Source organism: Pseudophryne corroboree, chromosome 4, assembly GCF_028390025.1.
Source record: "Pseudophryne corroboree isolate aPseCor3 chromosome 4, aPseCor3.hap2, whole genome shotgun sequence".
Lineage (NCBI taxonomy): Eukaryota > Metazoa > Chordata > Amphibia > Anura > Myobatrachidae > Pseudophryne > Pseudophryne corroboree.
Genome location: NC_086447.1, coordinates 427,821,867 through 427,838,355, shown reverse-complemented (window position 1 = coordinate 427,838,355; position 16,489 = coordinate 427,821,867). Strand labels below are relative to the sequence as shown.

Here is a 16,489-nt window from a genome sequence, read left to right as displayed (position 1 = left end):
AAATACTGGTGTCGTGTTACTAGACACGGACCAGGGATATGAAAAACGTTATTGCATTTCAGGGGCTACAGTATAACACACATGTACTAACAAATGATTTTTGGAGATTCATTTTTAAATGTTAGTACTTGTGTTTTAGTCCCAGAAACAACATCGATTTAGCTTGATGAAAATCAAACTTTAGTAAAAATATATCCATAAATGTTTACACAATTAACAAATGGAATCCTCTGATTCACAAGAATAAAAAGTACTTTTATAAAAACATCTGTGACTATTTATAAGAAGGTACAATATCTGGAATTGTTGAAATATGATGGAGTGAAATATGTGATGCAGGAATGGTTAAAGAAATCCACACTGACTCCAGTTTCTGCAGTCTTCATGCAAAAAAGTGTCATCCAAGTAAAAAAATTTTTTTTTTTATTTAACTGAACAATTTAGTGATAGTCTTATGTTAAAAAAGAAGCAAATGAGTCTTGCCATAAAAAAAACATTTTATACAGATTTCACAAGTCTCAGTAATTTTTTTTATTTCGCTCTTTTCCTTTTATTTCAAAAGTTGCATATACTTTTGATGCTGCATGAATTGTACCACTTTTAATTTTTTGTTGAATAGAGCAAGGTGCACAATTGCTCTCAGTTTGATCCTCCAGTTCCTTAATTTCCTCTTCTCTAATAACTAGCGCCTTGCCAAGTGATTGCCTAACTATACAGCAGACTTCCTGGGCTTTCCGGCGTGCGTTACTTACTGCATGAAGACATACTTCACGTCTGAAAAAAAAAAAAAGGATAGATCTAATTTAAGAAACGTCAGGGAATATCCTATTGTAAAAACAACAATTTATTTAAACAAAACTGTGCCCCTTTGGTTTCAATATAAACCATAATTTATTTATATTGTATACGCATATTCTACAGCAGGCCCTCCAGCTGTTGAGAAACTACACATCCCAGCATGCCCTGACACAGCTTTAGCATTCTTTGACAGCAAAACTGTGTCAGGGCATGCTGGGATATGTAGTTTCACAACAGCTGGAGGGCCGCAGTTTGGACATGCCTGTTCTACAGCATTTTACAATTCAGGAGAATAACAAATACTGAGTGGACTACAGCTTTTAAACTTACAATAAAACATTGATATAAAATACCTCAATTTTTCGATGTTCTCTGGAGAGTGATAGAACTGGGGTGAAGAAATGCATACAGAATGGTCCAATTTTTCAACAAGCATGTTGCAAATGTCCTGCAGCTTTTCAAAATCCTTGAAAATAACATTAACCTGAAAATGGAATGAAAAAAAAAGCAAAATGTGTAAAAACTGTTACGGAATTAGAGCCCAATCCAATTCGGGCAAAAATCCTAAACTATGTGTAATTATGCACCAGCACCTAGACACATCTAAACTTTATTTTGTTTAGAAAGAAAAGTACAGTATATACACAATAAAATTCACCTTAAAACCTGTGCAATAAACCTAAAAAATAGTTGCCAGAGAGACTGGGATTTTTTTTTACCGCAATTCTAAAAATTACATTATGTAGAATAATGGACTGCTCAACATAGGCGCTAATCAAGGTAAAAATACATCACATCAGTCAATCTTTACAGGTCACAGCGTTATTGAGCCACTTTTTACAATAAAAGGAAGTGGTGAAAGTTCCCAAATCTTAGATTGAGAAAAAAAAACCCTGTGGGTGAAGAATTCTCATTGGTAAGTACGTAGTCCTAATGAAAAGTGGTCCTTTACTTAAACTATCCCAATAACCCATCCCTTGCCACCCCTCCCCTTCCCTCTTACCAACTCTGACATCTTTCTCCCATGTATCTGGCGAGGAAGTCATGGCCCTCATCCGTTCCTCCCCCCCCACAACCTCCCCGCTCGACCCTATCCCCTCCCACCTCCTCCGCTACTTCTCCCCTTCTGCCTGTTCCCACCTTCTCAATCTCTCCCTTTCATCAGGCACTGTCCCCTCTGCCTTCAAGCATGCTCGTCTCCCCTATTCTTAAAAAACCTACCCTTGATCCTAACACACTCTCCAACTATCGACCCATCTCTCTCCTCCCCTTTGCCTCCAAACTTCTTGAGCGTATTGTCTATAATCGCCTCACTGCCTTTCTTTCCTCTCACTCACTGCTTGACCCATTCCAGTCTGGTTTCCATTCTCTCCACTCCACTGAAACTGCCCTCACAAAAGTCTGCAATGACCTCCATGCAGCCAAATCTAAGGGCCACTACTCTCTGCTTATTCTTCTTGACCGCTCTGCTGCTTTTGACACTTTGGACCACCCTCTCCTTCTGCAAATCCTTCACTCTCTTGGTCTGCGTGATACTGCCCTATCCTGGCTGTCCTCCTACCTCTCTGATCGTTCCTTCTCTGTCTCCTCTCATGATGCTACCTCCCCCCCACTTCCACTAACTGTTGGTGTCCCCCAAGGCTCTGTTCTTGGTCCTCTCCTTTTCTCTCTCTATACGTCCTCTTTAGGTGAACTCATTAGTTCTTTTAACTTCCAATACCACCTCTATGCTGATGACACTCAAATCTACCTCTCCTCCCCTGATCTCTCCACGGCTCTCCTCACTCGTACCTCAAACTGTCTTTCTGCTATCTCTTCCTGGATGTCTCAGCGCTTTCTTAAACTCAACATGTCTAAGATTGAGCTGATCATCTTCCCACCCTCCCGCACAGCCTCACCTCCCACAATCTCATTATCCATTGATGGCACGACTATCTCCCCTAGCCCCCAAGTACGCTGTCTTGGCGTAATCCTTGACTCCTCCCTCTCCTTCAAACCACACATTCAGCACCTCTCACAAACCTGTCATTTTCATCTCAAAAACATTTCTAGAATCAGACCTTTTCTCACCCAGGATGCCACTAAGATCATTATTCACTCACTGATTATTTCCAGACTGGACTACTGTAATCTCCTCTTAACTGGCCTCCCTGACAATTACCTCTCTCCACTCCAATCTATCCTCAATGCTGCTGCCCGGCTCATCTTCCTCACCAAACGCACTACGTCTACCTCCCCTCTCCTACAGGCCCTCCACTGGCTTCCCTTCCCTTTCAGAATCCAATTCAAACTTCTCACACTCACTTACAAAGCACTCACCCACTCCTCTCCCATCTACATCTCTGACCTTCTCTCCCTTTACTCTCCCACCCGTCCTCTTCGGTCTGCTAATGCACGCCGACTCTCCTGTCTTCTGATTACTTCCTCCCACTCCTATCTTCAAGATTTTTCATGTGCTGCTCCCTTTCTCTGGAATTCTTTACCTCTCCCCCTCAGACTCTCCACCTCTCTACAAAACTTCAAACGGGCTCTTAAGACCCATTTCTTTACCAAACCTAGCCAAATCTCAACATAACCCTCTGTTCCACGCTCTCTATGTACCCCATCTGTGTCATCCCTGTCTGTCTACCCCTCCCCTTAGAATGTAAGCTCTCACGAGTAGGGCCCTCTTCCCTCATGTGCTTATACTTTTCTTACTTTAATAATCCTCAACTGCCCAGATCCCAGAGTTTTTTGACCACCTGGAACTTATCTCTATGTTTACGGGTGTAGTTATGCTTAGTTGCCCTGTACTTGTCCTATATTGTCTTCAACTGTAAGTCACCGTTTTCCTATTTTTTATGTGCATTTGTACTCTGTAATTGGGCGCTGCGGAACCCTTGTGACGCCATATAAATAAAGGATAATAATAAAATAATAATAATAAGTCCTCCTAGTGCATACACAAATTTCTCTTTCCTTGAATAGCACACTATTACAGGAAATTTCCACAACTCAATCCTTGGGGGCTTTGTTGATTCACTTTATAACTTCCGTAGCACTAAATGACTCAGAGTCAGGTAAACATAAAAACTTAGTGAGTGATTCAGATCTGATCGCTGCTGTACCTTATCACACAGCAGGCAATCATCGATAGACTGCACATGTGTATGCACCGCAATTCACACGTGCCTTGCCAAACAACAGGTATCGCTGAACAGCGACAGGATGGTGTGAAGATTCCGATTCCACTGGCGTTCACAAGGTGATTGACAGGAAGAGGCCATTTGTGGGTGGTAACTGACAGCTTTCTAGGAGTGTCTGGAAAAACACAGGCGTTCCCAAGCGTTTTCAGGGAGGGTGTCTGACGTCAGCGCCGGCTCCGATCAGCCTCTTCTGATCGCACTGTAGGAGTAAGTCCTGGGCTGAGTGGAGACTGCACACACTGGATTTTTGCAGCTGAATTACCCCCACAGAAAAATAATGCAAACACCTTCCAGAAAAACAAATAGGATTGATTTCTCCAGAGCACTCTTATTTTAACCTAGATAGCATATAACATGCAGTAGATATCACTCCTGGGTTGGTCCTTATTAGTGTCTGAAACTCGTTAAGCCAGGTGATGTTTGGCCCATGTATTATTGGTGGACTTTTGGGACTGTAAGAGTGCTGACCCTGATTTGGACTACTGGTTTCTGGGACCTTATGCAGCTCTGCACTATCTAGGATTTGGGGAGGCGTTCAAGACTCTAACAATGACCAACCCAGGGGTGATATTTTATTCATTTTACTAGTTACCAGCCAGTCAAAATGACGGAACAACATTACTGTCAGCGCCAGTGGCTCTGCACTCCTGAACAACACTTGAATTGCTCTGTTGGGCGCTATATAGTGGCCACCGTTGAGCAAAATACTTTAATTACCCCCATAGAGCTGAGGAGCAGTGTACGCCCTTTATTATATAGGATTTTTAAGCGTGGCTCACTTAAGGGTGTGACCTATAAAGATTGACTGATGTAATGTAATGATTTGTTACCTTGATTAGCGCCTGTGTTGAGCAGCCTATTATTCTAACAGCAGATAACACTCTCTTTACGTATTAAAAGTAAAAAAAGAAAATAAAATAAAAATGCTAAAATATACCTACAAACCATATAATATATATACATGCAATGAAGAAAGCACCTATCAGCTTCAGCAGTTATCAATCGGTCAATAAGAAGCAATTACAGTAGGTACTGCTGGCGATTGTCCTGAACATCAGCCCGTATTAGCACTTGTCCTCAGGCACTTCGATTGGCACTGCTTTGGCAGGTAATATATACATATGTGTGGTTCTGCGTGCATCACACCGCCTTTCATAATGCAGACAGGTGCTACTGTCTGATTTCATCACGTCTGCATATGCGTTGCACAGGGACAGTTTACATATTTTGTTATGCACCCTGATGTAAGTTCAATTCCACGTCAGCTCCAGTGTGTACCAGAATAGAGAATAAAAATAAACTACACGTACTTGAAGTCAGAAAATCATGCAAAATAAGTACAGGAAAGAAGTATGTGCAGATAGAGTGCTCTCAGTGCGATATGAATTATGAAATTGGAGACTGGGTTAGTATTCTGATTTACTTTGAGATCCGAAAAGAAAAAAGTGTGAAAGAGAACTTAAATGACAGTGTATTACAGCATTAAGGCTCTGCTCCAAAGTCTGTGCTTGTAGCATACCAGCTAGTCACCAGCTTTATTCATTTGCCCAAGCTGAAACTGCCGAACAACCACTCGGATTAAATTCAAATAGAAGGAATTTTGATTTGATGACCTCGGCCTGTGTGTCCATGCACTGGTCACAATATAAACCTTGGATATGCCTAATAAACCCACATTTCATAGGTGGTATGGGGATGCGGTCAACATCCCGCTGGACGGAATCCCGGCGGTCGAAATACCGACGCCGGAATCCCGACCGGCACAATCCCGACATATTCTCCCTCCGTGGGTGTCCACGACACCCATAGAGGGAGAATAAATTAGTGTGCCGAGCGTAGCGAGGTACCGTGACCGCAGCGTGGCGAGCGAAGCGAGCCCGCAAGGGGCTGCGTTCCGCTCGCCACCCCTGTCGGGATTGTGTGGTCGGGATTCCGGCGTCGGTATTTCGACCGCCGGGATCCCGTCCAGCGGGATTTAGTACTGATCCCGTGGTATGTTATGAGTAAACTAGGTCACAGAAATGGTCTTGGATTTGCACTATATACAGAGAGCACTTTATAAAAAAATCTATAATACAAGACATAATAGGGTGAATTCTGAGTGTTTACTACAATAGTTTTTGTAAATTCGTACTGCACATGAAAAGTGAATGCATGCAAAAACAGATCTGTACACGTTTAATAGGGAGGGAACAAGTTTTCTCAGGTAGGCAAACTTTGGTAAGGATGTGTTCTCTCAAATACAGATCAGTAAGTAAGAACATATGCCTGTAAGGAGGTGTATCATTTGCGCCAACTATAGGTACAAGTAGAAACGGATGATGGTGTCATGTAGTAAACTAGGCCCATATACTGTTAATACAAAGTCATATGCCTGTTTTTTTGGCAGAAAATGGTACCCGTTTTCATTCGAAAACACACAGGATCCGGGATAAGTTCCCTGATAAGTTCCCTATGTGTTTTTGCAATTACGGCTCCGAAAACACGGCACTTATTGCAGATTTTCTTTCTTCTGCCAGGTGAAACAAACTCCCTGATAATGCCTGCTATCACCTTCTATTGAATTACCCTTGGGGATCAATTAGCCATGGTAATTTACCCTGGTTAATTAAATTCCCCCTCAAAGCACAAAATGCATGTCGTTACAGTTAAGACAAGGTCCTTTATTTAATGCACATTTTTCCTCTCTACTAGCGAGACAAAATTGTGAGCATGGATATATAAAGAGAACTAGCTAGCTGGATCCTGGTGACCATCGATTACAAAGGACTGAATAAAGTGGCTCCACTTTTGTAATGATATGATAATCGTGGTAGATGATATTACTCAACACACCCATGTGGTTTCTGATACAGCATGCATTCTTTCCCATTGTCACTGCATCAGAATCTCAGGAGGTTTTTACAAGTTACAACACGAGAACTCAAAGGTCATACAGGTGATTCAAAAGCAAACACTACAAAAAACATAGGAATTTAATACCTACCGGTAATTCCTTTTCTCATAGTCTGTAGTGGATACTGGGGATCTGTACTTTAGTACCATGGGGTATAGATCGGGTCCACAGGAGCCTGGCACTTTAAAACCTTTAGTGCGTGTATGTGTGCTGGCTCCTCCCCTCTATGCCCCTCCTGCCAGACTCAGTCTACGAAAACTGTGCCCAAGGAGACGGACATACCACGAGAGAAGGAAGAAATACAACAGTGGTGAGGCAACAAGCCAACACACAACCATAACCAAAAGGAGGGCGCTAACCAGAACCGAGGATAGCAACACCAACCCAACCAGGATAGCACAGCTATCCCAACAAAATAAAAGGACCGCAACGGCGAGCCAACCAAATACTCAGGTAAGCAGGAATCAAAGCACTGAGGAGGGCGCCCAGTATCCACTATGGACTACGAGAAAAGGAATTACCGGTAGCTATTAAATTCCTATTTTCTCTAACGTCCTAGTCGATACTGGGGATCTGTACTTTAGTACCATGGGGTAGTCCCAAAGCTCCCAAACGGGTGGGAGAGTACTGAGACCCCTGTAAAACCGCCTGACCAAACTGAAGGTCATCCCTGGCCAAGGTGTCGAACCGATAGAATTTTACAAAAAAAATAAGAATTTACTTACCGATAATTCTATTTCTCGTAGTCCGTAGTGGATGCTGGGAACTCCGTAAGGACCATGGGGAATAGCGGCTCCGCAGGAGACTGGGCACAAAAAGTAAAAGCTTTAGACTAGCTGGTGTGCACTGGCTCCTCCCCCTATGACCCTCCTCCAAGCCTCAGTTAAGATACTGTGCCCGGACGAGCGTACATAATAAGGAAGGATCTTGAATCCCGGGTAAGACTCATACCAGCCACACCAATCACACCGTACAACTCGTGATCTGAACCCAGTTAACAGTATGATAACCGTAGGAGCCTCTGAAAAGATGGCTTCCAACAATAAACAACCCGATTTGTTTGTAACCATAACTATATACAAGTATTGCAGACAATCCGCACTTGGGATGGGCGCCCAGCATCCACTACGGACTACGAGAAATAGAATTATCGGTAAGTAAATTCTTATTTTCTCTGACGTCCTAGTGGATGCTGGGAACTCCGTAAGGACCATGGGGATTATACCAAAGCTCCCAAACGGGCGGGAGAGTGCGGATGACTCTGCAGCACCGAATGAGAGAACTCCAGGTCCTCCTCAGCCAGGGTATCAAATTTGTAGAATTTAGCAAACGTGTTTGCCCCTGACCAAGTAGCTGCTCGGCAAAGTTGTAAAGCCGAGACCCCTCGGGCAGCCGCCCAAGATGAGCCCACCTTCCTTGTGGAATGGGCTTTAACAGATTTTGGCTGTGGCAGGCCTGCCACAGAATGTGCAAGTTGAATTGTACTACAAATCCAACGAGCAATCGTCTGCTTAGAAGCAGGAGCACCCAGCTTGTTGGGTGCATACAGTATAAACAGCGAGTCAGATTTTCTGACTCCAGCCGTCCTGGAAACATATATTTTCAGGGCCCTGACTACGTCCAGCAACTTGGAGTCCTCCAAGTCCCTAGTAGCCACAGGTACCACAATAGGTTGATTCATGTGAAACGCTGAAACCACCTTAGGGAGAAATTGAGGACGAGTCCTCAATTCCGCCCTATCCGAAAGAAATATCAGGTATGGGCTTTTATAGGATAAAGCCGCCAATTCTGATACGCGCCTGGCTGAAGCCAGGGCCAACAGCATTACCACTTTCCATGTGAGATATTTCAAATCCACTGTGGCAAGTGGTTCAAACCAATGTGATTTTAGGAACCCTAAAACTACATTGAGATCCCAAGGTGCCACTGGAGGCACAAAAAGAGGCTGTATATGCAGTACCCCTTTGACAAACGTCTGAACTTCAGGCACTGAAGCCAGTTCTTTCTGGAAGAAGATCGACAGGGCCGAAATTTGAACCTTAATGGATCCTAATTTTAGGCCCATAGACAATCCTGCTTGCAGGAAATGTAGGAAACGACCCAGTTGAAATTCCTCCGTAGGGGCCTTCTTGGCCTCACACCACGCAACATATTTTCGCCAAATGCGATGATAATGTTTTGCAGTTACATCCTTCCTGGCCTTGATCAGGGTAGGGATGACTTCATCTGGAATGCCTTTTTCCTTCAGGATCCGGCGTTCAACCGCCATGCCGTCAAACGCAGCCGCGGTAAGTCTTGGAACAGACAAGGTCCCTGCTGGAGCAGGTCCTTCCTTAGAGGTAGAGGCCACGGGTCCTCCGTGAGCATCTCTTGCAGCTCCGGGTACCAAGTTCTTCTTGGCCAATCCGGAGCCACGAGTATCGTTCTTACTCCTCTCCTTCTTATGATTCTCAGTACTTTTGGTATGAGAGGAAGAGGAGGAAACACATATACCGACTGGAAAACCCACGGAGTTACCAGAGCGTCCACCACTATTGCCTGAGGGTCCCTTGACCTGGCGCAATATCTGTCCAGTTTTTTGTTGAGGCGGGACGCCATCATGTCCACCTTTGGTTTTTCCCAACGGTTCACAATCATGTGGAAGACTTCTGGGTGAAGTCCCCACTCCCCCGGGTGAAGATCGTGTCTGCTGAGGAAGTCTGCTTCCCAGTTGTCCACTCCCGGAATGAACACTGCTGACAGTGCTATCACATGATTTTCCGCCCAGCGGAGAATCCTTGCAGCTTCTGCCATTGCCCTCCTGCTTCTTGTGCCGCCCTGTCTGTTTACGTGGGCGACAGCCGTGATGTTGTCCGACTGGATCAATACCGGTTGACCCTGAAGCAGAGGCCTTGCTTGACTTAGGGCATTGTAAATGGCCCTTAGCTCTAGGATATTTATGTGAAGAGACGTTTCCATGCTTGACCACAAGCCCTGGAAATTTCTTCCCTGTGTGACTGCTCCCCAGCCTCTCAGGCTGGCATCCGTGGTTACCAGCATCCAATCCTGAATGCCGAATCTGCGGCCCTCTAGAAAATGAGCCTTCTGTAACCACCACAGGAGAGATACCCTTGTCCTTGGAGATAGGGTTATCCGCTGATGCATCTGAAGATGCGATCCGGACCATTTGTCCAGCAGATCCCACTGAAAAGTTCTTGCATGGAATCTTCCGAATGGAATCGCTTCGTAAGAAGCCACCATTTTTCCCAGGACTCTCGTGCACTGATGCACTGACACTTGTCCTGGTTTTAGGAGGTTCCTGGCTAGCTCGGATAACTCCCTGGCCTTCTCCTCCGGGAGAAACACCTTTTTCTGGACTGTGTCCAGAATCATCCCTAGGAACAGTAGACGTGTTGTTGGAATCAGCTGTGATTTTGGGATATTTAGAATCCACCCGTGCTGACGTAGCACTACCTGAGATAGTGCTACTCCGACCTCTAACTGTTCCCTGGACCTTGCCCTTATCAGGAGATTGTCCAAGTAAGGGATAATTAATACGCCTTTTCTTCGAAGAAGAATCATCATTTCGGCCATTACCTTGGTAAAGACCCGTGGTGCCGTGGACAATCCAAACGGCAGCGTCTGAAACTGATAATGACAGTTTTGTATCACAAACCTGAGGTACCCTTGGTGAGAAGGGTAGATTGGGACATGGAGATAAGCATCCTTGATGTCTAGAAGATACCATATAGTCCCCTTCTTCCAGGTTCGCTATCACTGCTCTGAGTGACTCCATCTTGAATTTGAACCTTTTTATGTAAGTGTTCAAAGATTTTAGATTTAAAATTGGTCTCACCGAGCCGTCCGGCTTCGGTACCACAAACAGCGTGGAATAATACCCCTTTCCCTGTTGTAGGAGGGGTACCTTGATTATCACCTGCTGGGAATACAGCTTGTGAATAGCTTCCAATACTGCCTCCCTGTCGGAGGGAGACGTTGGTAGAGCAGACTTCAGGAACCGGCGAGGGGGAGACGTCTCGAATTCCAATTTGTACCCCTGTGATACTACCTGCAGGATCCAGGGGTCCACTTGCGAGTGAGCCCACTGCGCGCTGAAATTCTTGAGACGGCCCCCCACCGTGCCCGAGTCTGCTTGCAGAGCCCCAGCGTCATGCTGAGGACTTGGCAGAAGCGGGGGAGGGCTTCTGCTCCTGGGAAGAGGCTGCATGGTGCAGTCTTTTTCCCCTTCCTCTGCCCCGGGGCAGGAATGAGCGGCCTTTTCCCCTCTTGCCCTTATAGGGACGAAAGGACTGGGTTTGAAAAGACGGTGTCTTTTTCTGCTGAGAGGTGACCTGGGGTAAAAAGGTGGATTTTCCAGCCGTTGCCGTGGCCACCAGGTCCGATAGACCGACCCCAAATAACTCCTCCCCTTTATACGGCAATACTTCCATATGTCGTTTGGAATCCGCATCACCTGACCACTGTCGCGTCCATAACGTTCTTCTGGCAGAAATGGACATCGCACTTACTCTTGATGCCAGGGTGCAAATATCCCTCTGTGCATCTCGCATATATAGTAATGCATCCTTTAAATGCTCTATAGTTAATAATATACTGTCCCTATCCAGGGTATCAATATTTTCAGTCAGGGAATCCGACCAAGCCACTCCAGCGCTGCACATCCAGGCTGAGGCGATCGCTGGTCGCAGTATAACACCGGTATGTGTGTATATACTTTTTAAGATATTTTCCAGCCTTCTATCAGCTGGTTCCTTGAGAGCGGCCGTATCAGGAGACGGTAACGCCACTTGTCCTTCATTGCCGTGATCATGTAACGTGTGGCCCTACTGGACATTACGTTTGTCTCGTCACCGTCGACACTGGATTCAGTATCCGTGTCAGGGTCTGTGTCGACCATCTGAGGTAACGGCGTTTTAGCGCCCCTGACGGTGTCTGAGACGCCTGAACAGGCACTAATTGATTTGTCGGCTGTCTCATGTCGTCAACAGTTTTTTGCAAAGTGCTGACATTGTCACGTAATTCTTTAATTACTACCATCCAGTCAGGTGTCGAATCCCTAGGGGGTGACATCACTAACACAGGCAATTGCTCTGCTTCCACATCATTTTCCTCCTCATACATGTCGACACAATCGTACCGACACCCAGCACACACACACGGAATGCTCTGATAGAGGACAGGACCCCACTAGCCCTTTGGGGAGACAGAGGGAGAGTTTGCCAGCACACACCAGAGCGCTATATATATACAGGGATAACCTTATATAAAAGTGTTACTCCCTTTATAGCTGCTGTATTATATATTAGCTGCCAATAGTGCCCCCCCTCTCTTGTTTTACCCTGTTTCTGTAGTGTAGTCTGCAGGGGAGAGTCAGGGAGCCGTCCTTCCACCGGAGCTGTGAAAGAAAATGGCGCTTGTGTGCTGAGGAGAAAGGCTCCGCCCCCTTCACGGCGGCCTTTTCTCCCGCTTTTTTCAGGAAACTGGCAGGGGATAAATGCATCCATATAGCCCAGGAGCTATATGTGATGCATTTTTTTTTTTAGCCATATAAGGTTTTTATATCGTTTTTATTGCGTCTCAGGGCGCCCCCCCCCAGCGCCCTGCACCCTCAGTGACCGGAGTGTGAAGTGTGCTGAGAGCAATGGCGCACAGCTGCAGTGCTGTGCGCTACCTTATTTGAAGACAGGAACGTCTTCTGCCGCCGCTTTCTCCGGACCTCTTCGCTCTTCTGGCTCTGTAAGGGGGCCGGCGGCGCGGCTCCGGGACCCATCCAGGCTGAACCTGTGATCGTCCCTCTGGAGCTAATGTCCAGTAGCCAAGAAGCCCAATCCACTCTGCAGTCAGGTGAGTTCGCTTCTTCTCCCCTTAGTCCCTCGATGCAGTGAGCCTGTTGCCAGCAGGACTCACTGAAAATAAAAAACCTATTTAAACTTTTACTTCTAAGCAGCTCAGGAGAGCCACCTAGCTTGCACCCTTCTCGTTCGGGCACAAAAATCTAACTGAGGCTTGGAGGAGGGTCATAGGGGGAGGAGCCAGTGCACACCAGCTAGTCTAAAGCTTTTACTTTTTGTGCCCAGTCTCCTGCGGAGCCGCTATTCCCCATGGTCCTTACGGAGTTCCCAGCATCCACTAGGACGTCAGAGAAAAAGTGTTCAAACCAGACCAAGTAGCAGCTCGGCATAACTGTAAGGCCGAGACACCCCATCCAGGAAGAGCCCACAGACCTAGTCGAGTGGGCCTGAATAGATGTTGACAAAGGCAGAGCCACCAAAGTATAGGCCTGTTGAATGGTCAACCTGATCCAACGAGCAATTGATTTCTTAGAAGCCGGACGACCAATCTTGGTGGCATCATAAAGGACAAACAGCAAATCAGCTTTCCGATGACGAGCCATCCTCTTGACATAAATCTTCAGAGCCCTCACTACAGCTAAGGGCTCTGGCCCAATGGAAGTGTCAGACAACACTGGAACCACAATCGGTTGGTTGACATGAAAAGCTGAATCCACTTTTGGCAAAAACTGAGTAAGGGTACTGAGTTCTACCCTGTCTTCAATAAAAACCGGATAAGGCCCCCATTTCAGAGACACGTCTTGCAGATGCCAATACTAAAAGCATCACCGTTTTCCAGGTGAGAAACTTCAACTCCACCCTATGCAAGAATTCAAACCAGTCCAATTGAAAAAAAGGACAGAACCATCATTGAGATCCCACGGAGCTGTGGGAGGCATGAAGGGCGGTTGCATATGAAGCACTCCTTTTAAGAAAGTTTGTACTTCCGGCGGCAACATGGCAAGTTGTTTCTGGAAGAAAATAAAGAGCACCAAAATCTGGGACTTTGATACAGCCTAAATGTAGGCCCATATCCACTCCCACTTGGAGGAAAAGTAGAAAATGACCGATTCTAAATTCCACGGAAAACACCTTTCTACTTTCACTCCAGGAAGCATACTTTTTCCAGATACGATGATAATGTTTTGACGTCACCATCTTCCTGGCTTGGACCATGGTGGAAATAACCTGGGAGGGAAGACCTTTTCTAGCTAGAATCTCCCTTTCAACTTCCAAGCCGTCAAATGTAGCCGCTGTAAGTCTGGATAGACAAACGGACCTTGTTGAAGATCCTTTTGGAGTGGTAGAGGCCAGGGATCCTCAAGAGCCATGGTTAGGAGGTTCGAATACCACGCCCGTGCCAATCCAGGGCAATTAGAATTGCCTGAACGCTTTCCCTTCTTAGTTTTTTTTAGAACCCTTGGGATTAGCGGTAGAGGAGGGAACAGGTACACAAACCGTTACGTCCAAGGTGTCGTCAACGCATCGACTGCTACAGCCTGCGGATTCCTCGTTCTGGAACAGTAACGGCATAGTTTCTTGTTGAGACGAGAAGCGATCAGATCTATCTGCGGACAGCCCCACCAGTGAATTAACTGTTGAAACACCTGGGGATGTAGGCCCCATTCCCCCTGATGGAGGCCGTGTCTGCTGAGGAAGTCCGCTTCCCAGTTGTCCACTCCTGGAATAAATATGGCTGAGATGGACCTTGCATTGGCCTCCGCTCAGACGAGTATTCTTGACACTTCTCGCATCGCCGCCCTGCTTCTTGTTCCCCCTTGTCAGTTTATGTACACCACTGCCGTGGCGTTGTTCGATTGAACCTTGATCGCCTGATCCTTCAGGAGATGGGAAGCGTGCAGAAGAGCATTGTAAATTGCCCTCAGTTCCAGGATGTTTATCGGCAGAGCAGATTCCTGAACTGACCATATCCCCTGGAACTGGGCCCCTTGGGTCACAACCCCCCAACCCCGGAGGCTGGCATCCGTTGTGAGTAGAATCCACGAGTGGATATTGAAATTCCTGCCTTCTACCATGGGAGGAACTTGCAGCCACCATAATAAAGAAATCTGGGCTTTCGGAGATAAGGTCACTTCTTGATGCATGTGAAGGTGAGACCCCGACCATTTGTCCAGCAGATCCAGCTGAAATGGCTGGGCATGAAATCTGCCAAATTGTATTGCCTCATAAGCAGCAACCCTCCTGCCAGCAAGCATATGCAAAGATGTATTAACACCTTGCGAGGACGGAGCACTGAGCGGCCCAAAGCCTGGATAGCCAAGGCCTTGTTCATCGGAAGAAACACCTTCTGAGATACTGTATCCAATATCATCCCCAGGAACTGAAGACGTTGGGTCGGTTCCAGGTGAAATTTTGGGAAATTCAGGATCCACCCATGATCCGTAAGCAGGGGAGTCGTCAGATCGATGCTGTGCAATAGACTCTCCTTGGACATAGCCTTTATCAGGAGATTGTCCAAGTAGGGGACTATGTTGACTCCCATCATGCACAGTTGCAGCATCATCTCCATGACCTTGGTGAAGACCCTCTGAGCTGTAGACAGCCCAAAGGGCAAGGCCTGAAACTGGAAATGGTCGTCCAAGATGGCGAACCTGAGGTAAGCCTGATGAGGGGGCCACGTGGGAATGTGTAGGTAAGCATCCTTGACATCAAGGGATACCAAGAATTCCCCCTCCTCCAGACCGGCCACCACTGCCCGCAGTGATTCCATCTTGAATTTGAACACCCGGAGATACGAGTTTAGAGATTTCAGGTTTAAGATGGGTCACACCAAACCGTCCGGTTTTGGAACGACAAAAACACTGGAGTAAAACCCCCAGTTGTGTAACAGAGGAGGTACCGGAACCACCACCCCTGTCCACAAAAGTTTTGAATGGCCTCCTGTAAGGTAACTTTTGCTGCAGGCAAAACTGGTAAGCCCGACTTGAAAAATCTGTGAGGATGAAGTGCTTAAAATTACAGCCGGTATCCCTGGGAAATTAGGTCCCTCACCCAAGGATCACGGCAGGACTTTGCGAAGTGTTGAAGGCGAGCACCTACCTTAAAATCGCATTGCCACTGGGGCCAACCATCACGCGGAAGGCTTGGCGGCAGGGGATCCTGGTCCAGGGAGGCAGCAGCTATAGGTTTACGGTACTTACCACGAGATTCTCTCGGAGTGGTGGAGACGCCCCTGCCTCTGAACCTTGCCACACGAAAGGACTGCAAGGCGGGCCCTGTGTAAGAACGTCTAGCAGGGGGCGCAGCAGACGGCAGATAGGTAGACTTATCCGCCGTTGCTTGAGAGATCCATTTATTTAATTTGTCCCCAAACAAAGCATCACCTGTAAAGGGAAGATTTTCTACACCCTTTTTGGAATCAGCATCTGCTGACCATTGACGTAACCATAGAGCTCTGTGTGCTGAAACAGCCATAGCAGAAGTTTGGCCATTTTATCTTACACAATTCCTTTATAGCCTCGCTCATAAAATTAGCAGCATCCTGTAAGTGTTGCAGCAGGGTAACGACCTCATCCCGGGGCAGAGAGTCTAAACAATCAATAACAGTATCAAATCACGTGACCATTGTCCTGGAAATCCACCCACAAACTATTGTGGAGTGCTATGCTACGCCCGCTGCCGTATAAATTGCCTTGAGAGTCGTCTCAAGTTTACGGTCAGCCGGTTCTTTTAGGGATATAGCTCCTGGCACTGGCAGTACCAATTTCTTAGACAGTCTGGATACAGACGTATCGACTGACGGGGGGTTCTCCCATACC

The 16,489-nt window shown here is 46.4% G+C and overlaps 1 protein-coding gene across 1 annotated transcript in view; it reads right to left on the bottom strand.

Annotated features, from left to right (window-relative positions):
- Window positions 1-479: 479 nt before the first annotated feature.
- Window positions 480-16,489, bottom strand: part of IRAK1BP1 (interleukin 1 receptor associated kinase 1 binding protein 1) — a 41,362-nt gene continuing 25,352 nt past the window's right edge. Inside the window, exons 3-4 of the mRNA XM_063916853.1 lie at window positions 1,152-1,282; window positions 480-774 (exon numbers count right to left, since the gene is read on the bottom strand). Coding sequence (XP_063772923.1) covers window positions 519-774; window positions 1,152-1,282 — 387 coding nt within the window. The 3' untranslated portion in view covers window positions 480-518. The remainder of the gene's footprint in view (window positions 775-1,151; window positions 1,283-16,489) is intronic.